We start from the raw sequence: 19,196 nt of genomic DNA, 5'->3' as shown, positions 1-19,196 counted from the left end.
ATTTAGATTAAAAGTTCTTTAAAAACATGTTCTCCCACATTTAACCTATTGTTTGGTAAGTGTAATTTCAGCCCTGACAGGCATTAACGCTGGGAATGTATAAATGTTACTGAAGAAAATAATTTCAATATCCAAGTTAACATGTCCAAAATGAAATCATTATGTCTTCACTCATAAAAAAATTATTTTTATTACTCAAATAATACTTTATTATTAAAAAAGTCAGAAAACAAAGATGAACAATGACAAAGTCACCTGTACTCCTCTCCACTAAGAAAAAACATTATTCTTAGGTTGGTGCAAAAATAATTGCGGTTTTTGCCATTAAAAGTATGCACCAACCTAATATCTTAGTGTAATACTTCAAAATATTCAGTTTTTACTCTTTTTACTGATTAACAAACATCATACTAATCTCCTGTTTTACTAATTAACAAACATCATACTAATGCTCCTGTCTCCATCTCTTCCATCTCTCTCTGTATATCGCTGTATCACATTACTGTTACTTAGTATTCCCTTATATCACACATACTCATGATTTAACTCATTGTCAATTATATGAGCATTATGCACAGTGTGACATGCACAACATATATATGAGGGACACGTAACATAAACAGTACTGTGATGAAGAACCATGTAAGGAAATTGCACAATCTATAGTTATACTGCATGTTCTTGAATATTTTCTTCAAACGTACTGTTAAAACAGAATTTTCTGAGTCATAAGGTATTAGCAAATATTTTAAGAATGTTGATTAATATTGGTTGCCAAATTACTCTCCAGAATAAGGGGTAACAGCTTGTATTCTCACCAGTGGAACAGAAGAAAGTCCATGTTTGAAAACTCTTTCCAGCATTTTACATTACTTTTTTCTAATAATATTATTTAAATTGACAGGCCAAAAGGTTATTGTGTAAATTTTACCAGAATTTGATGGCTGTTTCTATAACAATTTTGGAATGATTGATATTTTTACTATAATAAGCCTTCCCGTCTTAGAATATATTATGTGTCTAAATTAATTGTCTCTTTATTTTCTTCAATATGATTTCATAATTGTAGTCTTAAATGTCTATACCTTTATAAATTTCGTCATCAATATTTAATGACTCTGCTAGTAAAGGAGTTTTCTGTTTATATTTTTAACTATTTATTGAAAGTATGGAAAAAAACTTTATTCGTGCTAGTAAAAGTATGTTGTATTGGATGGTTTAGTTCTGGTGGATACAAACTTATTTTGAAAACAACAGTCTTCTATTTGATGTTTTAATTATAATAATATTAAAATAATTTTATTTCACAATTTTTAAATGTATATCTTTTATTTCATTTTATTGTCCTATTACATAGCAAAAATCCTCAAAATGATGTTAAATTGTAATACGGATGTCAGGTTTACCTGATTTGTTCCTATTATTACAGCTTTAGCATTTTAGTGATTAATATGGATGCTTATGTGAAATAGTTCTTTATTTAAATTAAGGTATTTTTTAAATTTTAATTTTTTATTACAATTGCCAGTTTTTGAATAATGAATACATCTTAAGCATCTTTTGATAAAATTCTATTTTTTAATCATGTTGATACAATAAATTATATACCTAGATTTTCTGCTGTTAAACCATTGGCACATTGTTATAATAAATTTTTTTGGAGTGATATACTTTTCTCTTCTTATATTGAAGAATTCTTTGGCAAATATTTTACATAATTTTTCAAATATGTGTTTATTGGTAACTTATATATGTAATGTTATTTTTGTAGAATTTCCATAAAGTTTTGGTATTGAAATATGTCACCTTCATTTAATTAAAACATTTCCCTCCTCTTCTTTGGACTAAATATTTAAAACAATATTGGAATTATTCATCTTTTGCAGGTTAGATCATATGCAACTGCAGTATCACCAGCTTTAGGGTTTATTATTAAGTGCAATAATTTGATATTTTATTTTTGAGTTTCCCTTTGATACTGGAATAATATCTACATACAAGATTTTTCTTGTGGTTAAGGTATTTTTGTAGTATAATTTTTTTTTTTAGTTTTATGGGATGGTGATCTTACAATGCATCTTTTGTAGTAGTTTATCCTTTCTAAATTTTTTTAAGTTTATTTGTTGAAGTAAAACTTACATAGTATAGAATGAGACAAGTTAAAGTGTACAATTCAGTGGCATTCGGTACATTCACAATTTTGTACCAACATGACCCTTTTCTAGTTCCAAAACATCTTCATCATCCCAAAGGGAAACCCTGAACTCATTAAATGGTTACTCCCTAGTCTCCCCTTCCTGTTTAAAAAGATTCTCCTGGTGGGAAGACGCAACGCAGCGAAACTGGGCTAGATGAAAGGCAAAATTCTGTTACTTACAGCTCCAAAGGAGAGATGGCTACCAGGTAGGGCTGTGTTAGGGGTTTCAGCTGGGGACAGGTTAGCAGCAAGCTGGAGCTATATGGGACAGCTTATGGGTGGCAAGTAGTGGGGGTGGGTAGCTAAATTTCAGATCTCTGTGGAGTGGCTAATTTTAATCATTTCAGTAGACTCTGAAGTACAGTGGGTTTCACTACTTGTTTGGGGCCTGTCTCTGGTGAGAGTAGGATGGGTACATAGTAGCATGGAATGTGAGGGCCCAGGAAGGGGTTGGAGATGTGGGTTTAATCAGCTTCTCAAGAAAGGGAGAGCCAGCCTTTAGCCACGGCCTCAAAACTGAGTAAGACAACACAACACATCGTGTATTCTAAGAAGTAAAATACGTGCCTTGGCTACTCTGTCATGCCTGGAACTCTGGAGGGGCTGAGTGTCCTTGCAAGCCTTGTTTTATGGCCTTAGCATATCTAGAGACATGTGGGACCTTGATTTATATTTTGGGTATCTATGAGGCAAGGGATTCCCAGAGTTGTTTACTCTAAAGGGGGCAACTCTTTACTTCCCACTCTGTATCCTATTGTTTTGGGTTTTTTTTCAATTCTTTTTTTCTTGTTTTGGGCTTCTAGTTACCATCTTTGTCTGCTATATTGCATACCTTCTCGGTTACAGAAAAAGGGGATTTAGCAGCCCTCTGGCCTAACTTGAAGGCAGCCTTCTCTCTCATTCCAAGACTTCCAGTCTACCTCCCAGGTATTGGGGTGTGCACTTAAAGAGGTATAGCAGACTCCCTTTGTGAAAACCCAATTAGCCCAAAGTATCAGTCCTTTCATATGTTGTAATGCAGCAGCATTTACTAAAGCCCAAGCACGCTGGCTAGGAGTTTTGAATTTTTTAAGCAACCAGGTAACTTCAGCAGGCCTCTAGCCAGGGCCTTAAAACTAGGTCAAGATTGCATAATAAAAAAATAATAATTTTAAAGAGTTTTAAAATGTTATTACGAACACGACATGACAAACAAAACTTGATATTACATTTACCCCAGCCCTACGCAGTCACTAATCTTTCTGTGTCTACGGATTTACCTATACTGGATCTTTTATATAAATGAATTATGCAATATGTGACCTTTTGTGTCTAGCTTCTTTACTTAGCATAATGCTTTGACGTTTTATTCATGTTGTAGCATGTATCAGTACCTCATTTCTTTTTATGGCTTAATAATATTTCGTTCCATTGATATATCACATTTTGTTTATCTCAGTAAATAAACATTGGGCTGTTTCTTTTGGTTACTGTGAATAGTGCTACTAACGAATATTTATGTACAAGTTTTTGCTTTCGCTTTTGTTTCTTTAGTCTCAGCTTTTGTTTCTTTTAGATTTATACCTGGGAGTAGAATTGCTTAAGAATATGGTAATTCTGTGCTTAGCTATTTTGGAAATAACCAAAATGTTTTCCATAGTAGCTACACTATTTTTGCATTCCCACCGGCAAATTACAATGGTTCCAGTATCTCTAGGGTATCCGTGTTACTTTCCATTTTATTTTTAATCCTATCCTAATGGGTATGACTGGTATCTTATTGTGGTTTTTGATTTGCATTTTTTAAAGACTAATGATGTTGAACATACATCTTTTCATAAGTTTGCTGCCCATTTGTATGTCTTTCTGAAGATATGTCTATCTGTTCACTACTATGAACACATATATAACAGATATATGTATGTCTGTTCATGGCAAGTTCTCTGTTTATTTTAAATTTAGTTGTTTGTCTTTCAGTTGTCAAATTATAAGAGTTCTTTTTATACTCTGGGAACTACATCCGTTTGAGATACATATAATTTGCAATGTTTTCTTTCATTCCATAGGTTGTCTTTTTACTTTCTTGTGTCCTTTGATGCAAGAATGCTTTTAATTTTGACTAAGTCCAATTTTTCTATTTTTTTTCTTTTGCTACTTGTGTTTTCGGTACCATATCTAAGAATCCATTTCCAAATCCAAGGTCATAAGGTCATAAAGATTTATCGCAAGGTTTTTTGTTTTTTGTTTTTTTTTTGACACAGAGTCTCACTCTGTCGCCAGGCTAGAGTGCAGTGGCGCCATCTCAGCTCACTGCAACCTCCACCTCCCAGGTTCAAACCATTCTCCTGCCTCAGCCTTCTGAGTAACTGGGACTACAGGCCCCTGCCACCATGCCTAGCTAATTTTTGTATTTTTAGAAGAGACGGGGTTTCACTATGTTGGCCAGGATGGTCTCGATCTCTTGACCTCATCATCTGCCCACCTCAGCCTCCCACAGTGCTGGAATTACAGGCATGAGCCACTGTGCCTGGCTATCCCTAGGTTGTCTTTTAAGAGTTTTATAGTTTAAACTCTTATATTTATGTCTTTGATTCATTTTGAGCTAATGTTTATACAGTGGGAGGTAGGGGTCCACTTTTACTCTTTTTAATATATATTTGGATATTCAATGTCCCAGCATCATTTGTTGAAGAGGCTACACTTTCTTTCAATAAATAATTGGTCTTGCACCTTGTCAAAAATCAATTAGTCATAGATATATATGTTTATTTCTGACATTTCAGTTCTACTTTATTTATCTATTTCTTTATACCTTAGGCAAATATATTTTGCTTACTACAGCTTTGTAATAAGTTTTGAAATTGGAAAATGTGACTTCTCCAATGTGGTCTTCTTTACAAGATTATTTTTGCTATCTGGAGTTCCTTGCAATTCCATGTAAATATTAGGGTAGGCTTTTCCATGTCTGCAAAAGATCATTGAACTTTTGTTCTGGATTGCATTGACTTCACAGATATTTTTAGGTGCTACTGACACTTTAACAATATTGAGTCTTCCAATTCATGCATACAAGATGTCTTTCAATTTATTCGATTCTTATTCCATTTATTTCAGCAAAACATTATAGTTTTTTCTACACAAATCTTTCATCTTCTTAAAATTATTAGTATTTTATTATTTTTGATGACCTGTGTATGAAATTGTTTTCTTGAATTTTTTTGGACGGTTCACCACTAATGTACAAAAATACAACTGAGCTTTGTGTGTTGAGCTGAATTCTGCAAGTTTGCTAAATGTGATTTTTAGCACTAGGAGACTTTTGTGAAATCTTTGGGATTTTCTATATATTAAATCATGTCCTCTGATAATAAAGAAAATTTGACTTTTTAATTTCTAATGTGTATGCCTTTTATTTATCTTACTTGCCTAACTACTCTGGCTTGAACTTTCTATACAATGTCAAATAGAAGTAGTAAAAGTGGGTATCCTTCTCTTATATATGATCCTAGAGGAAAAGGTTTAAGTCTTTCACCATTATGTTTAGTATTACCTGTGGGTTTTACAAAAATGTCCTTATTCAGAGTGAGCAAGTGTTCTTCTTTTTCTAGTTTGTTGAGGGTTTTTATCATGTAAGAATTTTGAACTTTGTCCATTGTTTGTTCTTCAACTGAGACAATCGTGTGTGTGTGTGTGTTTTCTTTATTTTATTAATGTGGTACATTAAACTGATTTATTTTCATATGTTGTATTACATATGTATTCTTGGGATAAATGCCATTTGGTCATGATGTATAATCTTTTTAATATGCTGCTAGATTTGGGTTGCTAGGATTTTGTTGAGGATTTTTGCATCTATATTCATAAGGTACATTGGTCTATAATTTACTTCCTTGTGATATATTTATCAGGCTTTAGTAACTAGGTAATGCTGACATAGATGAGTTAGGAAGTGTTCCTTTCTCCTCTTCCTCTTCTCTTCCTTTTGGAAGAGTTTGAAAGTTTGAGAATTATTAGAGAGTGTGTGTGTGTGTTCGGTATAATTCACTAGTGTGTGTTTGGTCCTGGGCATGATTTTTTTTGTTTGTTTTGGTGGAGAGAGGGGAGGTGGTTAATTACTTATTCAATTTCTGTGCTTGTTATACACCTGTTCAGATTTCCTGTTTCTTCTTGATTCCATTTTATCTAGGTTATCTAATTTGTTGGCAAGAATTTTTACAATCTCAATGTATGTATTTTTATTTCTCTCTGAGGAAGTATTTGGGCCTCTCAGTGCTCATAATTCTGCTTTTCATTTTTGAGTATTGTCAGTTATGCTCATTTTACTGAAGAAAAATGTGTTTACTTTTACTAAGATATCACTTTCCTTCTACCTTATATTAGAGAGTTTTCATATTTTGGCTGCATGACATTTATAGCCTTTCTTAATAGCACCTCAATTTCATGATGAGGAATTATTTTTTCTTGGGGAATTCCTTTCCCTTGCATTGTACACCCATAGTGGATGGTTTCACAGAGTTTATGGCTCACACTACAGAAGCCAAGAGGTCCAAACTCTCATTTTGACCCCTGGAATAGTTAGAAGGTCACCAGCTGACTTAAAGGCAGGTAAGCAGAAGCACTGATCTAGGAATTTAGGAGGTAATGGAGTAGCACAATAACGACGAAATAAAAGAAGGGCAGTCATTGCATTAATGGTCAGGCTTCTCTAGAGAAACAACCAATAGGAGCGAGGAAGAAGGGGGAGAGAGACAGGCTGATTTTAAGGAAAAGGCTCACACTATTTTGGAGGTACAAGTCCAGAATCTGCAGGGAAGGCTGGCAGGCTAAAGACCCAGGGGAAAGTTGCTGTTGTCCCAGTCCAAAAGTAGTGTGCTTACAGGATTCTTTCTTGCTCAGAGGAAGTCAGTTTTTGTTCTGTTAAGACCTTCAGTTGATTGCACAAGACCCACCCACAATATGGAGAATAATACGTTTTACTGTAAATCTACCAATTCAAATGTTAATCTCGTCCAAAAAATGTACATTTATTGAAAACATCTGGAATAATGTTTGACCAAATATCTGGCCATCATGGCCCCATAAGTTGACAATTAAATTAACCGTCATTTTAGCCCTGATAAGCTTTACGCAAATGTTGCTTTTTTTTTTTTTTTTTTTTTTTGGTCTGCTAGAATGAACCCTTTCTTTCCATTCACAAGCCTGATCTTCCAACTGCCCAAAAACTCCACTTGCCCTGCTTATCATGTACCCAAGTTCACTATCAGGGAAAAACACAGTAAAACAAAAGGATACCAATTAAAACACATATAGACAAAATTTTAAAGAATGACAGTAAAAATGTTAACCAAATTATACCAGTTAGGATTGAGTTTTGCTGTAAGTTACAGAAATAAACCAAATAAGTTGCTTAAACAAGGTTGCAGTTTACTTTTCTCTCACAGAAATATATCTGACTATCCTTTTGCTCTTCAGCCATCCTGAGTTGTGGCTTCCATCCCCAAGGTTGCTTCATGCTGTAAAATGGAAGTTAGACCTGTAGCTATTGTATCAAGGTTGCTGGAAGTTTAGTAAATAGCTTATTTGGCATTTTCTAAACTTCCAGCAACCTAGGTATGATAGCTGAGGCAAATGGCCAAATAGACTGCCTGGGTGAGGCAGTCTGTTTCAAAGATATTTCATGGAAATCGCAGCCAATAACTGCTACCTACATCTCATTAGAAATACAATGAGAAAAGGGAAATTGTCATCCAACTGTATAAGGGTCTATTACTAAAAAAAAGGAGGACAGTACTTGCATTCTTGTCCACAGTGGAGAAATGAGACTTCAGTATTGCCACTACTCCAGTAATAGAAATTGTTATAGGCACTCTGAAGAATAACTTGATGTTATCTAATAAAATAGTAAATGTGTATAACCCACAGTCCAGTAAATACCCAACTAGGTATATAACCCCAATAGGAAAAATTTACATGCAGATACATGTAAAGGAAGGTATTCATGTGTGATTATTGTTTACAGTCAAATAAGCAGTTTTGCTGCCAGATATTGGAAACAACTCAGATGGCCAACAGAAGATGAAATGGTAAGTAATTACATTGTGAAATATCTATTTGATGGAACATTGTAAGTAAAATGAATGAACTAGATCCATACATATCAACAGTAGCTTGATTAAACTAAAAAACTGTCAGATTAAAAAACAGGTTGCAGAATATTGTACAATGTATGCTACTGTTTGTATGATTAAAAATACCATGTATTGTAACAAACCTGCACGTTATGCACATGTACTCTAGAACTTAAAGTATAAAAAAAAAAAAAAGAAAAAGAACAGTAACATGTAAAGGCAAAAAAAAATACCATGTATTATTTATCAACACACATGCATATATATAATTATACAAATTTGGCTTATAGACACATGAAATTCATGATAAAGAATTTCTTTGGAAAAGGAGGAATGAAAATGGAACTGTTGAGGGGAACACAGGAGACATTTAACAATTTGTTTTATTTACTTTAAAATGTTCAAAAATAAATATAATACAAATTGAAATTTGTTCATTTTGTGACAATTATCAATAAACCATTTTCATATTCCATGATAGAGTTAAATATCTAATTAACCATTAAAATACTTTCATTTCATTTACATATTTTCATCATCAATGAAATTATATATTTTACTTGCATTTTTGCTCAGTATGATTATGGCTTAAAATAAAAAACCCGTAATTTTATTTTTCTGAAGTTCTTGCTTTGTTTTGCTTTGTTTTGAGACGGTCTCAGTCTGTCATCCAGGCTGGATTGCAGTAGCACAATCATGAATCACTGCAACCTCAACCTTCAGGGGTCAAGCAATCCCCACACGTCAACTTCAACCTCAAGGGGTCAAGCAAACCTCCCACCTCAACCTCCCAAGTAGAGGAGACTACCGGCACAAGACACCACATTTGCCTAATTTTTGTATTGTTAGTAGAGATGGGGTTTCACCATGTTACTCTAACTGATCTCTAGCTCCTGGGCTCAAGCAATGCACCCAAAGTGCTTACCACCCAAAGTGCTGTGATTCCAAGCATGAGCCACCACACCCGGCCTTACCTGCTATTTTAAGTCACCAACATTTTACTAGAAGCTTGACTAAACATGCTTAATAATCTTAAATATAATGGTAAGAAAAGAAGATATAGTTAAAATGAATACCTACAGTTGGTAATGTGTAGAGATAAAGGGTGGGTCAGTTTTAAGAAGAAAAACACCTTTAAAGCTGTGTTAATTTCTTATGGTTGAAAAGTTTTTGTATAACTAAGTAATAATTTATGAAATGCTCATGCATTCATTTATTTATTTACCTCCTTTTTTTTTTTATAGTGGTTCTTCAGATCTTGAAGTTCCTGATTCCGCTTAGAGTCCAGTAGAGGGTCATGTTCATTCATGTAGTCTATGTCTGCTTGAATCTTTGCATTTGCTTCTTCTAACTCCGTCTTTTGTTTTTCAAAATGTTCTAGTTGATTAACTTTATCTTCAAGATGCCATTGTAACTCTATAACATCTCGCAAATAGGCCTCGTGTTCTAGATATAGAAGGATAAGAACAAAAGAAAATCTGATTGGAAGAAATATTTGATATACATAAATATAAAACATTTTAATGTCAGAAATCCCTTATCTGTGAATCAATTTTTTTTTTTTTTTTTTTGAGATGGAGTTTTGCTCTTGTTGCCCACGCTGGAGTGCAATGGCATGATCTTGGCTCACTGCAACCTCCGCCTCCCAGGTTCAAGCAATTCTTCTGCCTTAGCCTCCCAAGCAGCTGGGATTACAGGCATGTGCCACCACATCTGGCCAATTTTGTATTTTTAGTAGAGATGGGGTTTCTCCATGTTGATCAGGCTGGTCTCAAACTCCCGACCTCAGGGACTCCACCTGCCTTGGCCTCCCAAAGTGCTGGGATTACAGGCATGAGCCACCGTGCCTGGCTGAATCTTATTACCTCTAAAATAAAAGGTACTATAAAACATATTACTTTCTTAATTGATCATCAAAAGGATTAAACTATATGTTTCATAAGATAATAGTTATTCTAGTACAAATCCTGTTTATGCTGTACGGTCAATGTATATTCTGATCATTCTATAAAGTACTCTATGTAACTGCTTCAAAGTGAGAACTGCAAGAGGTGAGGCCTTCCAAAACCACCTAGAAGGAAAATGATGAAATAAGACTTACAAGTATCAGGACGAAAAAGGCAAAAGTGATTATTATTTTCTTATAGAAAAACACATGAAATAGTAAAATGAAAATTATTATAAATAAGATAGTTCATGTAAAAGTAATATAAAAAATGCTTGTCTATATATAAATATGTTGAAAACAGAATATCTCACAATAGCAAAACTAAAATATAAAATAAACTACATAAATCTATTAATAAACCTAACATTAACTGAATAAGGTCTGTAACAGGAAAGTGACAGCGTGCTACCAGACAACACAAAAGTGAATTTGAATAAATGAATAAAAATTATTTTTTCTGTAAAAAATATTTGAAATTTTAAGCACAGACATTTCCTTATATTAATGTATAAATTTAATTAAATCCCAATGAACAGACAAGGACAATTTTAGAAAAATTACATTGAAAGATTTTCTCATTATATTAAGTTCTAGCATTAACTGATTCTTGCATTCTTGGAATAAAACTAAGTGGGTTAGTTTACTTTCTTTTTAATCTTCTTAAAATAAATTTCTTGATGGAATTTGCTGATGTCTTTACTTGGGACTTTCTGCATTTGTACTTGCAATTTTGGCCTGTATTTTTCTATATTTATACTGTGATCATTTAATTTTGATTTATAATTTATGATAGCTTCTTATATCAGCTGTAGTTTCTTTCGATTTCTTTTCTCTAAGGTGTTGCGGAAGTTTGAAATTGCATATTAAGCCCCATGGCCCTATGTATATATTTATTTATTTTGTGAGGAAGGATTTTTAGTTACTGGGTCAAAATCATTCTTTTAATGATTATATGAATATTTTGGTTATCTATTTATTCAGCAACCTATTTTTCTCTGTAAATTTATTTACTTTGTCAAAGTTTCGACATTATTCAAAGAAATTTGTTCTTAATGTCATCATCACTATTAATCACTGCTACATCCCTATGTATTTTCATTCCTAATCTGAATCAGTTATACATTCTCACTGTGTTTTTCATTAATTTTGCCATTGGTTTTACATTATGCTCTTTCTAGTGAGCCAACTTCAGCTTTGCATCTCTTCTGCATTATATATTTTTATTATTTTACTATTTTGTTATTGGGTTTCTCCTTTTTTCTTTGTATTTATTTTGCTTTTTGTCTAACTTCTAAACTCATATTCCTGGATAATTAATTAAGTCCCTCTTTTTGATGTAACAAAAACTACTGATTTCTCTTTAATGACTTGGATTTTTCCCATATGTGTAATGATAATTTTAATGATTTTTAAATGAAATACTTCTAAATTTTTTTATTTTTTGATATGTGCAATGTTTGATAACATCTTTTTTTATGTTTTTTACCCTCACCAACTAGACAGCAAGACTTTTCTTCTAAAGAGTTGGACATTATCTTGTTAAATATTGCCATTATTACTTTCATGAAGATCTTCTATTAAATATTCATGATGCCCTCTCATTCTATATGCCTTGTTTTAAATATTTTATTTTTCTCTCTTTGTCTTGATGTGATGCATTCCATGCAATTTCTTCAAATTTTACACTTAACTATTACTTCTCTGCGTCTAATAAACAATTTAACCAATTATTAAATTAATTTTATACAATTTTCATTTCTCATAGTTTTTCATTTGTATATTTTCCTTTCTTTAAAAAAGTTTCTTGTCCTTGCTTTTTAAACCTTTTTATTTCTTGAAATGTATCTAACAGTTATTTTATAATATCAGATATAATCCTATATCTGACACATTTTGAATAAAATTATGTGGTCTGCATCTACTGATTCACACCCATTGAACCTGGATCTTTGTGTGTTTTATGATTTTTAATATTGAGCTGCTTCTTTTCTTGGAACTTTATCTGAGATACATTTTTAGTGCCTGGGTTGAAGTTTTAGTCTTGCAGAGCAAATTTGCCTTTTATCCTGTCAGTTGCCTGACTTTACTACCAACCTACAGAACATTTAAATGACATTCTCCACTGAACAGTTTTTAAGCACACAGACAGCAGGCAGTGGGGGGTCATAAATCTATTTAAGATTAGTACATTACAAATGCTTAGGAAGCATTATTTTCCTCCAGTGTATAAGAGAAACAAACAAATTTCTTGGCTGCTCAAGCTGAGCCGCAGGTTTATTCATGGTTCACTCTTAGGCTGAGGATTAGACCTTTGGATTCTCATTTTTATGTCCTGATCTCTGATTAGACTTGTCACTCTGGGTGAGACTTAAGCTTTATTTCCAGTATCCTGTACCCTACACATACATCAAAATGGCAACTCAAGGACATCAGGGTTTCAAGGATTCCCCCAGGGCTAAATCTAACACTGATGTCTATTTATTTCCAGAAATTTCCATTCCAAACTTAAATGTTGGCCATGCTACATTTCTTATGTTCTTGACAACTTGTTAGTGTATTTTAAATTTGAAAAATTAAACTACATGAGCAAATCTGACAATTGAAATAATAACTTTGATATGATTGGTTTATTTTCTGAATTAATAGTTAAAATGAACACCCTATTCTCAACAAGTCAATGAATAACTAGACAGAAAATTCTTAAGGAGAGAAAACACTTGAACAGCACTATCAACCAAATTGACCTGATATTTATAGATAGTCTACCCAACAACAGCAGAGTATACATAAATTTGAACTAAACAGAACATTCTCCCAGATAAAATTTTAGGAAATTTATAAACTACAAATAATTTAAATATGAATGAAACATTTAAAAATGTTTCTATGGCCTTATAATATAGTGTGAAGTCAGGTAACATGATGCCTTCAGATTTGTTCTTTTTGCTTAGTCTTGCTTTGGCTATTCAGACTATTTTTTGGTTCCATATGAATTTTAGGATTGCTTTTTTCTAGTTCTGTGAAGAATGGTGATGGCAGTTTGATGGGAATTGCATTGAATTTGTATGTTGCTTTTGGCCATATGGTCATTTTACAATATTGATTCTACCAATCCATGAGCATGGGAGGTGTTTCCATTTGTTTGTGTAGTCTAAGATTTCTTGCAGCAGTGTTATGTGGTTTTCCTTGTAGAGGTCTTTCACATCATTAGGTATATTCCTAAGCCTTTTTCTTTTTTCCAGCTATCATGAAAGGGGTTGAGTTCCTAATTTCTCAGTTTGGACGCTGTTGGTGTACAATAGAGCTACTGATTTGTGTACATTAAGTTTTGTACACAAATTATCCTGAAACTCTGCTGAATTAATTTACCAATTCTAGGAGCTTTTTGGATGAGTCTTTAAGGTTTTCTACATATACGCTCATGTCATCAGCAAACAGCAGCAGTTTGACTTTCTCTTTACCCATTTGGATGTCCTTTATTTCTTTCTCTTGTCTGATTGCTCTGGCTAGGACTTCCAGTACTATGTTGAATAAAAGTGGTGAAAGTGGAAATCCTTGTCTTGCTCCAATTCTCAGGAAGAATGCTTTCAACTTTTCTCTGTTCAGCATAATGCCAAAACAGCATGGTATTGGTATAAAAATAGGCACGTAGACCAATGGAACAGAATAGAGAACCCAAATAAGCCAAATACAGCCAACTGATCTTCAACAAAGCAAACAACGTAAAATGAGGAAAGGACACCCTATTCAACAAATGGTGCTAGGATAATTGGCAAGTCACATGTAGAAGAATGAAACTAGATCCTCATCTCTCACCTTATACAAAAGTCAACGCAAAATGAATCAGAGACTTAGATCTAATACTTGAAACCATAAAGATTCTAGAAGATAACACTGGAAAAACCCTTGTAGACAATGGCTTAGGCAAAGACTTCATGACCAAGAACCCAAAAGCAAATGGAACAGAAACAAACATGAATAGATGGGACTTAATTAAACTAAAAAAGCTTCTGCTCAGCAAAAGAAATAATCAGCAGAGTTAACAGACAACCCACAGAGTGGGAGAAAATTTTCACAAACTATACTTCCAACAAAGGACAAAATCTACAAAGAACTCAAACAAATCAGCCAGAAAAAAAATAACCCCATCAAAAAATGGGCTAAGGATATGAGTAGACAATTCGCAAAAGAAGATATACAAATAGCCAACAAACGTATAGAAAAATGTTCAACATCACTAATTATCGGGGAAATGCAAATCAAAACCACAATGTGATACCACGTCACTCCTGCAAGTATGGCCATAATCAAAAACTGAAAAACATTATAGATGTTGGCATGGATGCGGTGAAAAGGGAACACTTTTACACTGTTGGTGAGAATGTAAACTAGTTCAGCTACTATGGAAAACAGTGTGGAGATTGTTTAAAAAACTAAAAGTAGATCTCCCATTTGATCCAGCAATCCCATTACTAGGTATCTACCCAGAGGAAAAGAAGTATATGAAAAAGATACTTGCAAATGCGTGTTTATAGCAACAAAACTTGCAATGCAAAAATACGGAACCAGCCCAAATGCCCATTAATCACTTAGTGAATAAAGAAAATGTGGTATATATACATTGGAATACTACTCAGCCATACAAAGGAATAAAATAATGGCATTCACAGCAACCTGGGTGGAATTGGAGACTATTATTCTAAGTGAAGTAACCCAGGAATAGAAAATCAAACATCATATGTTCTCACTCATAAGTGGAAGCTAAGATATGACGACTCAAAGGCATAAGAATGATACATTGGACTTCGGGGACTTGGAACAAGTTTCTGGGGTGGCAAGGGGTAAAAGACTACACATTGGGTACAGTGTACATTGCTCGGGTGATAAATGCACTGAAATCTCAGAACTCACCACTAAATAACTTATTCATGTAACCAAACACCACCTGTTTCCCCAAAGCCTAATAAAATAAATAAATAAATAAATTTCCTAGTACAATATAATTAAATTAGCCATAACAGAAATTTTTATAAAAATTTCAAGGCAAATGTAAATTAACCAGCAACTTCTAAATAAATAACAGATTCCATAAGAAATCTCAGGGAAATTTTAAAAGATATTCTGAAGTAAATAATAATGAACTCACAGCATATGAACATTTATAAAATGCAACTAATGACATTCTGAGAAGAAAATTTAGAACTTTTAACTGATAATTCTAGAAAATAAAAAAGGCATCAAGTAAATAATCAAAGCTTCTAATTTATAAAAAGAAAAATATAGTAGGTTTAAATTATTCCCAAAGCAAATAAGATATGGGCAATCAGAGGAAAAAATTCAATGGTATAAAAGCTGAAACACAGTAATCAATAAAGGAAGCAAAAGTGGATTTTTTAAAAAGATCAACAAAATTGACAAATCTTTTGCTGGAATGACCATGATATAAAGACACAAGGCACAAATTACCAAAATTAGGAATGAAAAAGATACCATCACTACTACTATTACAGAAATTAATTGTAAGAGAATTTCATGAAAAACATTTAGGCAAGCAAACTAGATAACTACAGTGAAATGGACAAATTCTTCAGAAGATATAAATTACTGAAATTGACTCAAGAAGCAACAGAAAATGGAAGAGACCTTGATATGCTTTGGCTGTGTCCCCACCCAAATCTCAACTTGAATTGTATCTCCCAGAATTCCCACGTGTTGTGGAAGGGACCCAGGGGGAGGTAACTGAATCAGGGGGTGGGGATCTTTCCCATGCTCTTCTTGTGATAGTGAATAAGTCTCATGAGATCTGATGGGTTTATCAAGGGTTTCTGCTATTGCTTCTTCCTCATTTTTCTCTTGCCACTGCCATGTAAGAAGTGCCTTTCATCTCTGGCCATAATTCTGAGGCCTCCTCAGCCATGTGGGACTGTAACTCCATTAAACCTCTTTTTCTTCCCAGTCTCGGGCATGTCTTTATCAGCAGCATGAAAACGGACTACTACAGTAAATTGGTACCAGGAGTGGGGTGTTACTGAAAAGACAGCCAAAAATGTGGAAGCGACCTTGGAACTGAGTAACAGGCAGAGGTTGGAACAGTTTGGAGGGCTCAGAAGAAGATAGGAAAATGTGGGAAAGTTTGGAACCTCCTAGAGACTTGTTGAATGGCTTTGACAAAAATGCTGATAGTGATATTAACAATAAGGTCCAGGATGAGGTGGTCTCAGACAGAGCTAAGAAACTTGTTGGGAATTTGAGCAAAGGTGACTCTTGTTATGTTTTAGCAAAGAGACTGGTGGCATTTTGCCCCTGCCCTAGAGATGTATGGAACTTTGAACTTGAGAGAAATGATGTAGGATATCTGGTGGAAGAAATTTCTAAGCAGCGAAGCATTCAAGAGATGACTTGGGTGCTTTTAAAAGCATTCCATTTTAAAAGGGAAACAGCACAAAAGTTCAGAAAATTTGCAGCCCGACAATTCAATAGAAAAGAAAAACTCATTTTTTGAGAAATTCAAGCTGGCTGCAGAAATTTGCATAAGTAGCAAGAAACCTAATGTTAATCCCCAAGACCACAGGGAAAATGTCAGAGACCTTCATGGCAGACCCTCCCATCACAAGCCTGGAGGCCCGAGAAGAAAAAGTGGTTTCATCGATCAGGCCCAGGGTCCCCATGCTGTGTGAAGACTAGGGAGTTGGTGCCCTATGTCACAGCCACTCCAGCCATGGCTGAAAGGGGCCAACGTAGAGCTCAGGTTGTGGCTTCAGAGGGTGGAAGCCCCAAGCCTTGGCAGCTTCCACATGGTGTTGAGCCTGCGAGTGCACAGAAGTCAAGAAATGAGGTTTGAGAACCTCCACCTATATTTCATATGTATGGAAATGCCTGGATATCCAGGCAAGAGTTTGCTGCAAGGGTGGGGCCCTCACATAGAACCTCTGCTAGGGCAATGAGGAAGAGAAATGTGGGGTTGGAGCCCCCAGCAGAGTCCCTACTGCGGCACTGCCCAGTGGAGCTGTGAGAAGAGGGCCACCATCCTCCAGAGCCCAGAATGGTAGATCCACCCACAGCTTGCACATGTGCCTGGAAAAGCCACGGACACTCAATGCTAGCCCATGAAAGCAGTCATGAGGGAGGCCATACCCCGCAAAGCCACAGGGGTAGAGCTGCCTAAGACCACGGGAACCCACCTTTTGCATCAGTGTGATCTGAATGTGAGACCTAGAGTCAAAGGAGATCATTTTGGAGCCTTAAAATTTGGCTGCCCCATTGGATTTTGGACTTGCATGGGCCCTGTAACCCCTTTGTTTTGGCCAATCTCTCACATTTGGAACAGCTGTATTTACCCAATACCTGTACCTCCATTGTGCCTAGGAAGTAACTAAATTGCTTTTGATTTTACAAGCTCATAGACAGAAGGGACTTGCCTTGTCTCAGATGAGACTTTGAACTGTGGACTGTTGGGTTAATGCTAAAATGAATTAAGACTTTGGGGGGCTGTTGGGAAGGCACGATTGGTTTTGAAATATGAGGACATGAGATTTGGAGGGGCCAGGAGTGGAATGATATGGTTTGGCTGTGTCTCTACTCAAACCTCAACTTGAATTGTATCTCCCAGAATTCTGATATGTTGTGGGAGGGACCAAGGGGAGGTAACTGAATCATAGGGTCCAGTCTTTCTCATCTTATTCTCATGTTAGTGAGTAAGTCTCACGAGATCTGATGGGGTTATCAGGGATTTTTCCACTTTTACTTCTTTCTGATTTTTCTCTTGCCACCACCATGTAAGAAATGCCTTTAGCCTCCTGCTGTGATTCTGAGGCCTCCCCAGCCATGTGAAACTGTTAAGTCTAATTAAACCTCTTTTTCTTCCCAGTCTCAGGTATATCTTTATCAGCAGTGTGAAAGCAAACTAATACAGAACTAAAACTAGGAAATAAGTTGATTTACTATTAAAAATTTACTGACAACTTTGAGCTTAAACAGTTTGGCATGGATTTTAAAAAACTCAGTAAATGACCCTGGGTAGAAAAATAATGACTTCAAGGAAATAAAAAACTCTAACTTGAAACTTAAGAAAGTTTAGAGATCACAATTCAGCTAAGAAATTAGTATGAAAACTCATCTAGAACCAATGAAACTCCTAGGATTCTAGTAGAGACAAAAAGTAATCCAAGGCTTATGGGATTTCTACAGAATATAATTAACAATTGAAGATGAGATTACTATGAAATATGTTGAAATCGTAGAATAAACTCAATATCAGGAATAGTTATAAGAAACAAGATATAATAGATATGTTGTTCACTACCCTCTCCCTTGGGATAGAGATAATTTCTTATCATATAGATTCTTGGTTTGGATGTGATACTTATTTTGGCTGTGTCCCCACCCAATCCCAACTTGAACTGTATCTCCAAATGGGTGTGAGAAGTGAAGGTATGCCAGCTCCAAGCTGACATTTTGAGCAGCATCCTATGTTTCTATTCACCATTTCGTATTCTTGCAATTTGCCACATGAAAACCTTACTCCTGGGAAGGTGCTAGCCAAAGTGGATGACAGACACATGAAGCTGACCTGAACCCAACACACAGCCTTGAGCCAAGGTCACTGGATATATGGCCTGAAGAAGAGCTTCCCTAGCCAACTCACAGAGCCATCGGCAAATAAGAAAATGCTTATTGTTGTAAGCCACTGAGTACTAAGGTGGTTGTTACAAAGCACGATTGTAGTAATAACTGAACAATTAACAAGACAAAACATTTCAAAACAAAATGGAAGATTTAACATTCCATTAATTACTGAGACCACCTTCCATAGCAGTGGCATTCTGGTGAGCATTTATATGGGACATAATTATCTTTGTAATCTATCCCTTCCAAAGGTCATCTCTTACCTTCCCAGACTTCTTTTTAGCAGTCTTACATTCATTTATTTTCAAATTCCCTGACA

The 19,196-nt window shown here is 34.8% G+C and overlaps 1 protein-coding gene across 4 annotated transcripts in view; it reads right to left on the bottom strand.

The window, feature by feature from the left end:
• The window catches only part of CCDC178 (coiled-coil domain containing 178), a 477,586-nt gene that overhangs the window by 408,990 nt on the left and 49,400 nt on the right, over positions 1-19,196 (bottom strand). For all 4 annotated transcript variants that reach the window (XM_033178030.1, XM_033178033.1, XM_033178031.1 and 1 more), the window contains one exon: positions 9,530-9,750. In XM_033178030.1, the coding sequence (XP_033033921.1) occupies positions 9,530-9,750 (221 nt within the window). The remainder of the gene's footprint in view (positions 1-9,529; positions 9,751-19,196) is intronic.

The sequence above is a fragment of the Trachypithecus francoisi genome, unplaced genomic scaffold (assembly GCF_009764315.1).
Source record: "Trachypithecus francoisi isolate TF-2019V2 unplaced genomic scaffold, Tfra_2.0 Lachesis_group19, whole genome shotgun sequence".
NCBI lineage: Eukaryota > Metazoa > Chordata > Mammalia > Primates > Cercopithecidae > Trachypithecus > Trachypithecus francoisi.
The sequence above is the reverse complement of the archived record's forward strand: the minus strand, read 5'-3'. Positions and strand labels throughout refer to the sequence as shown.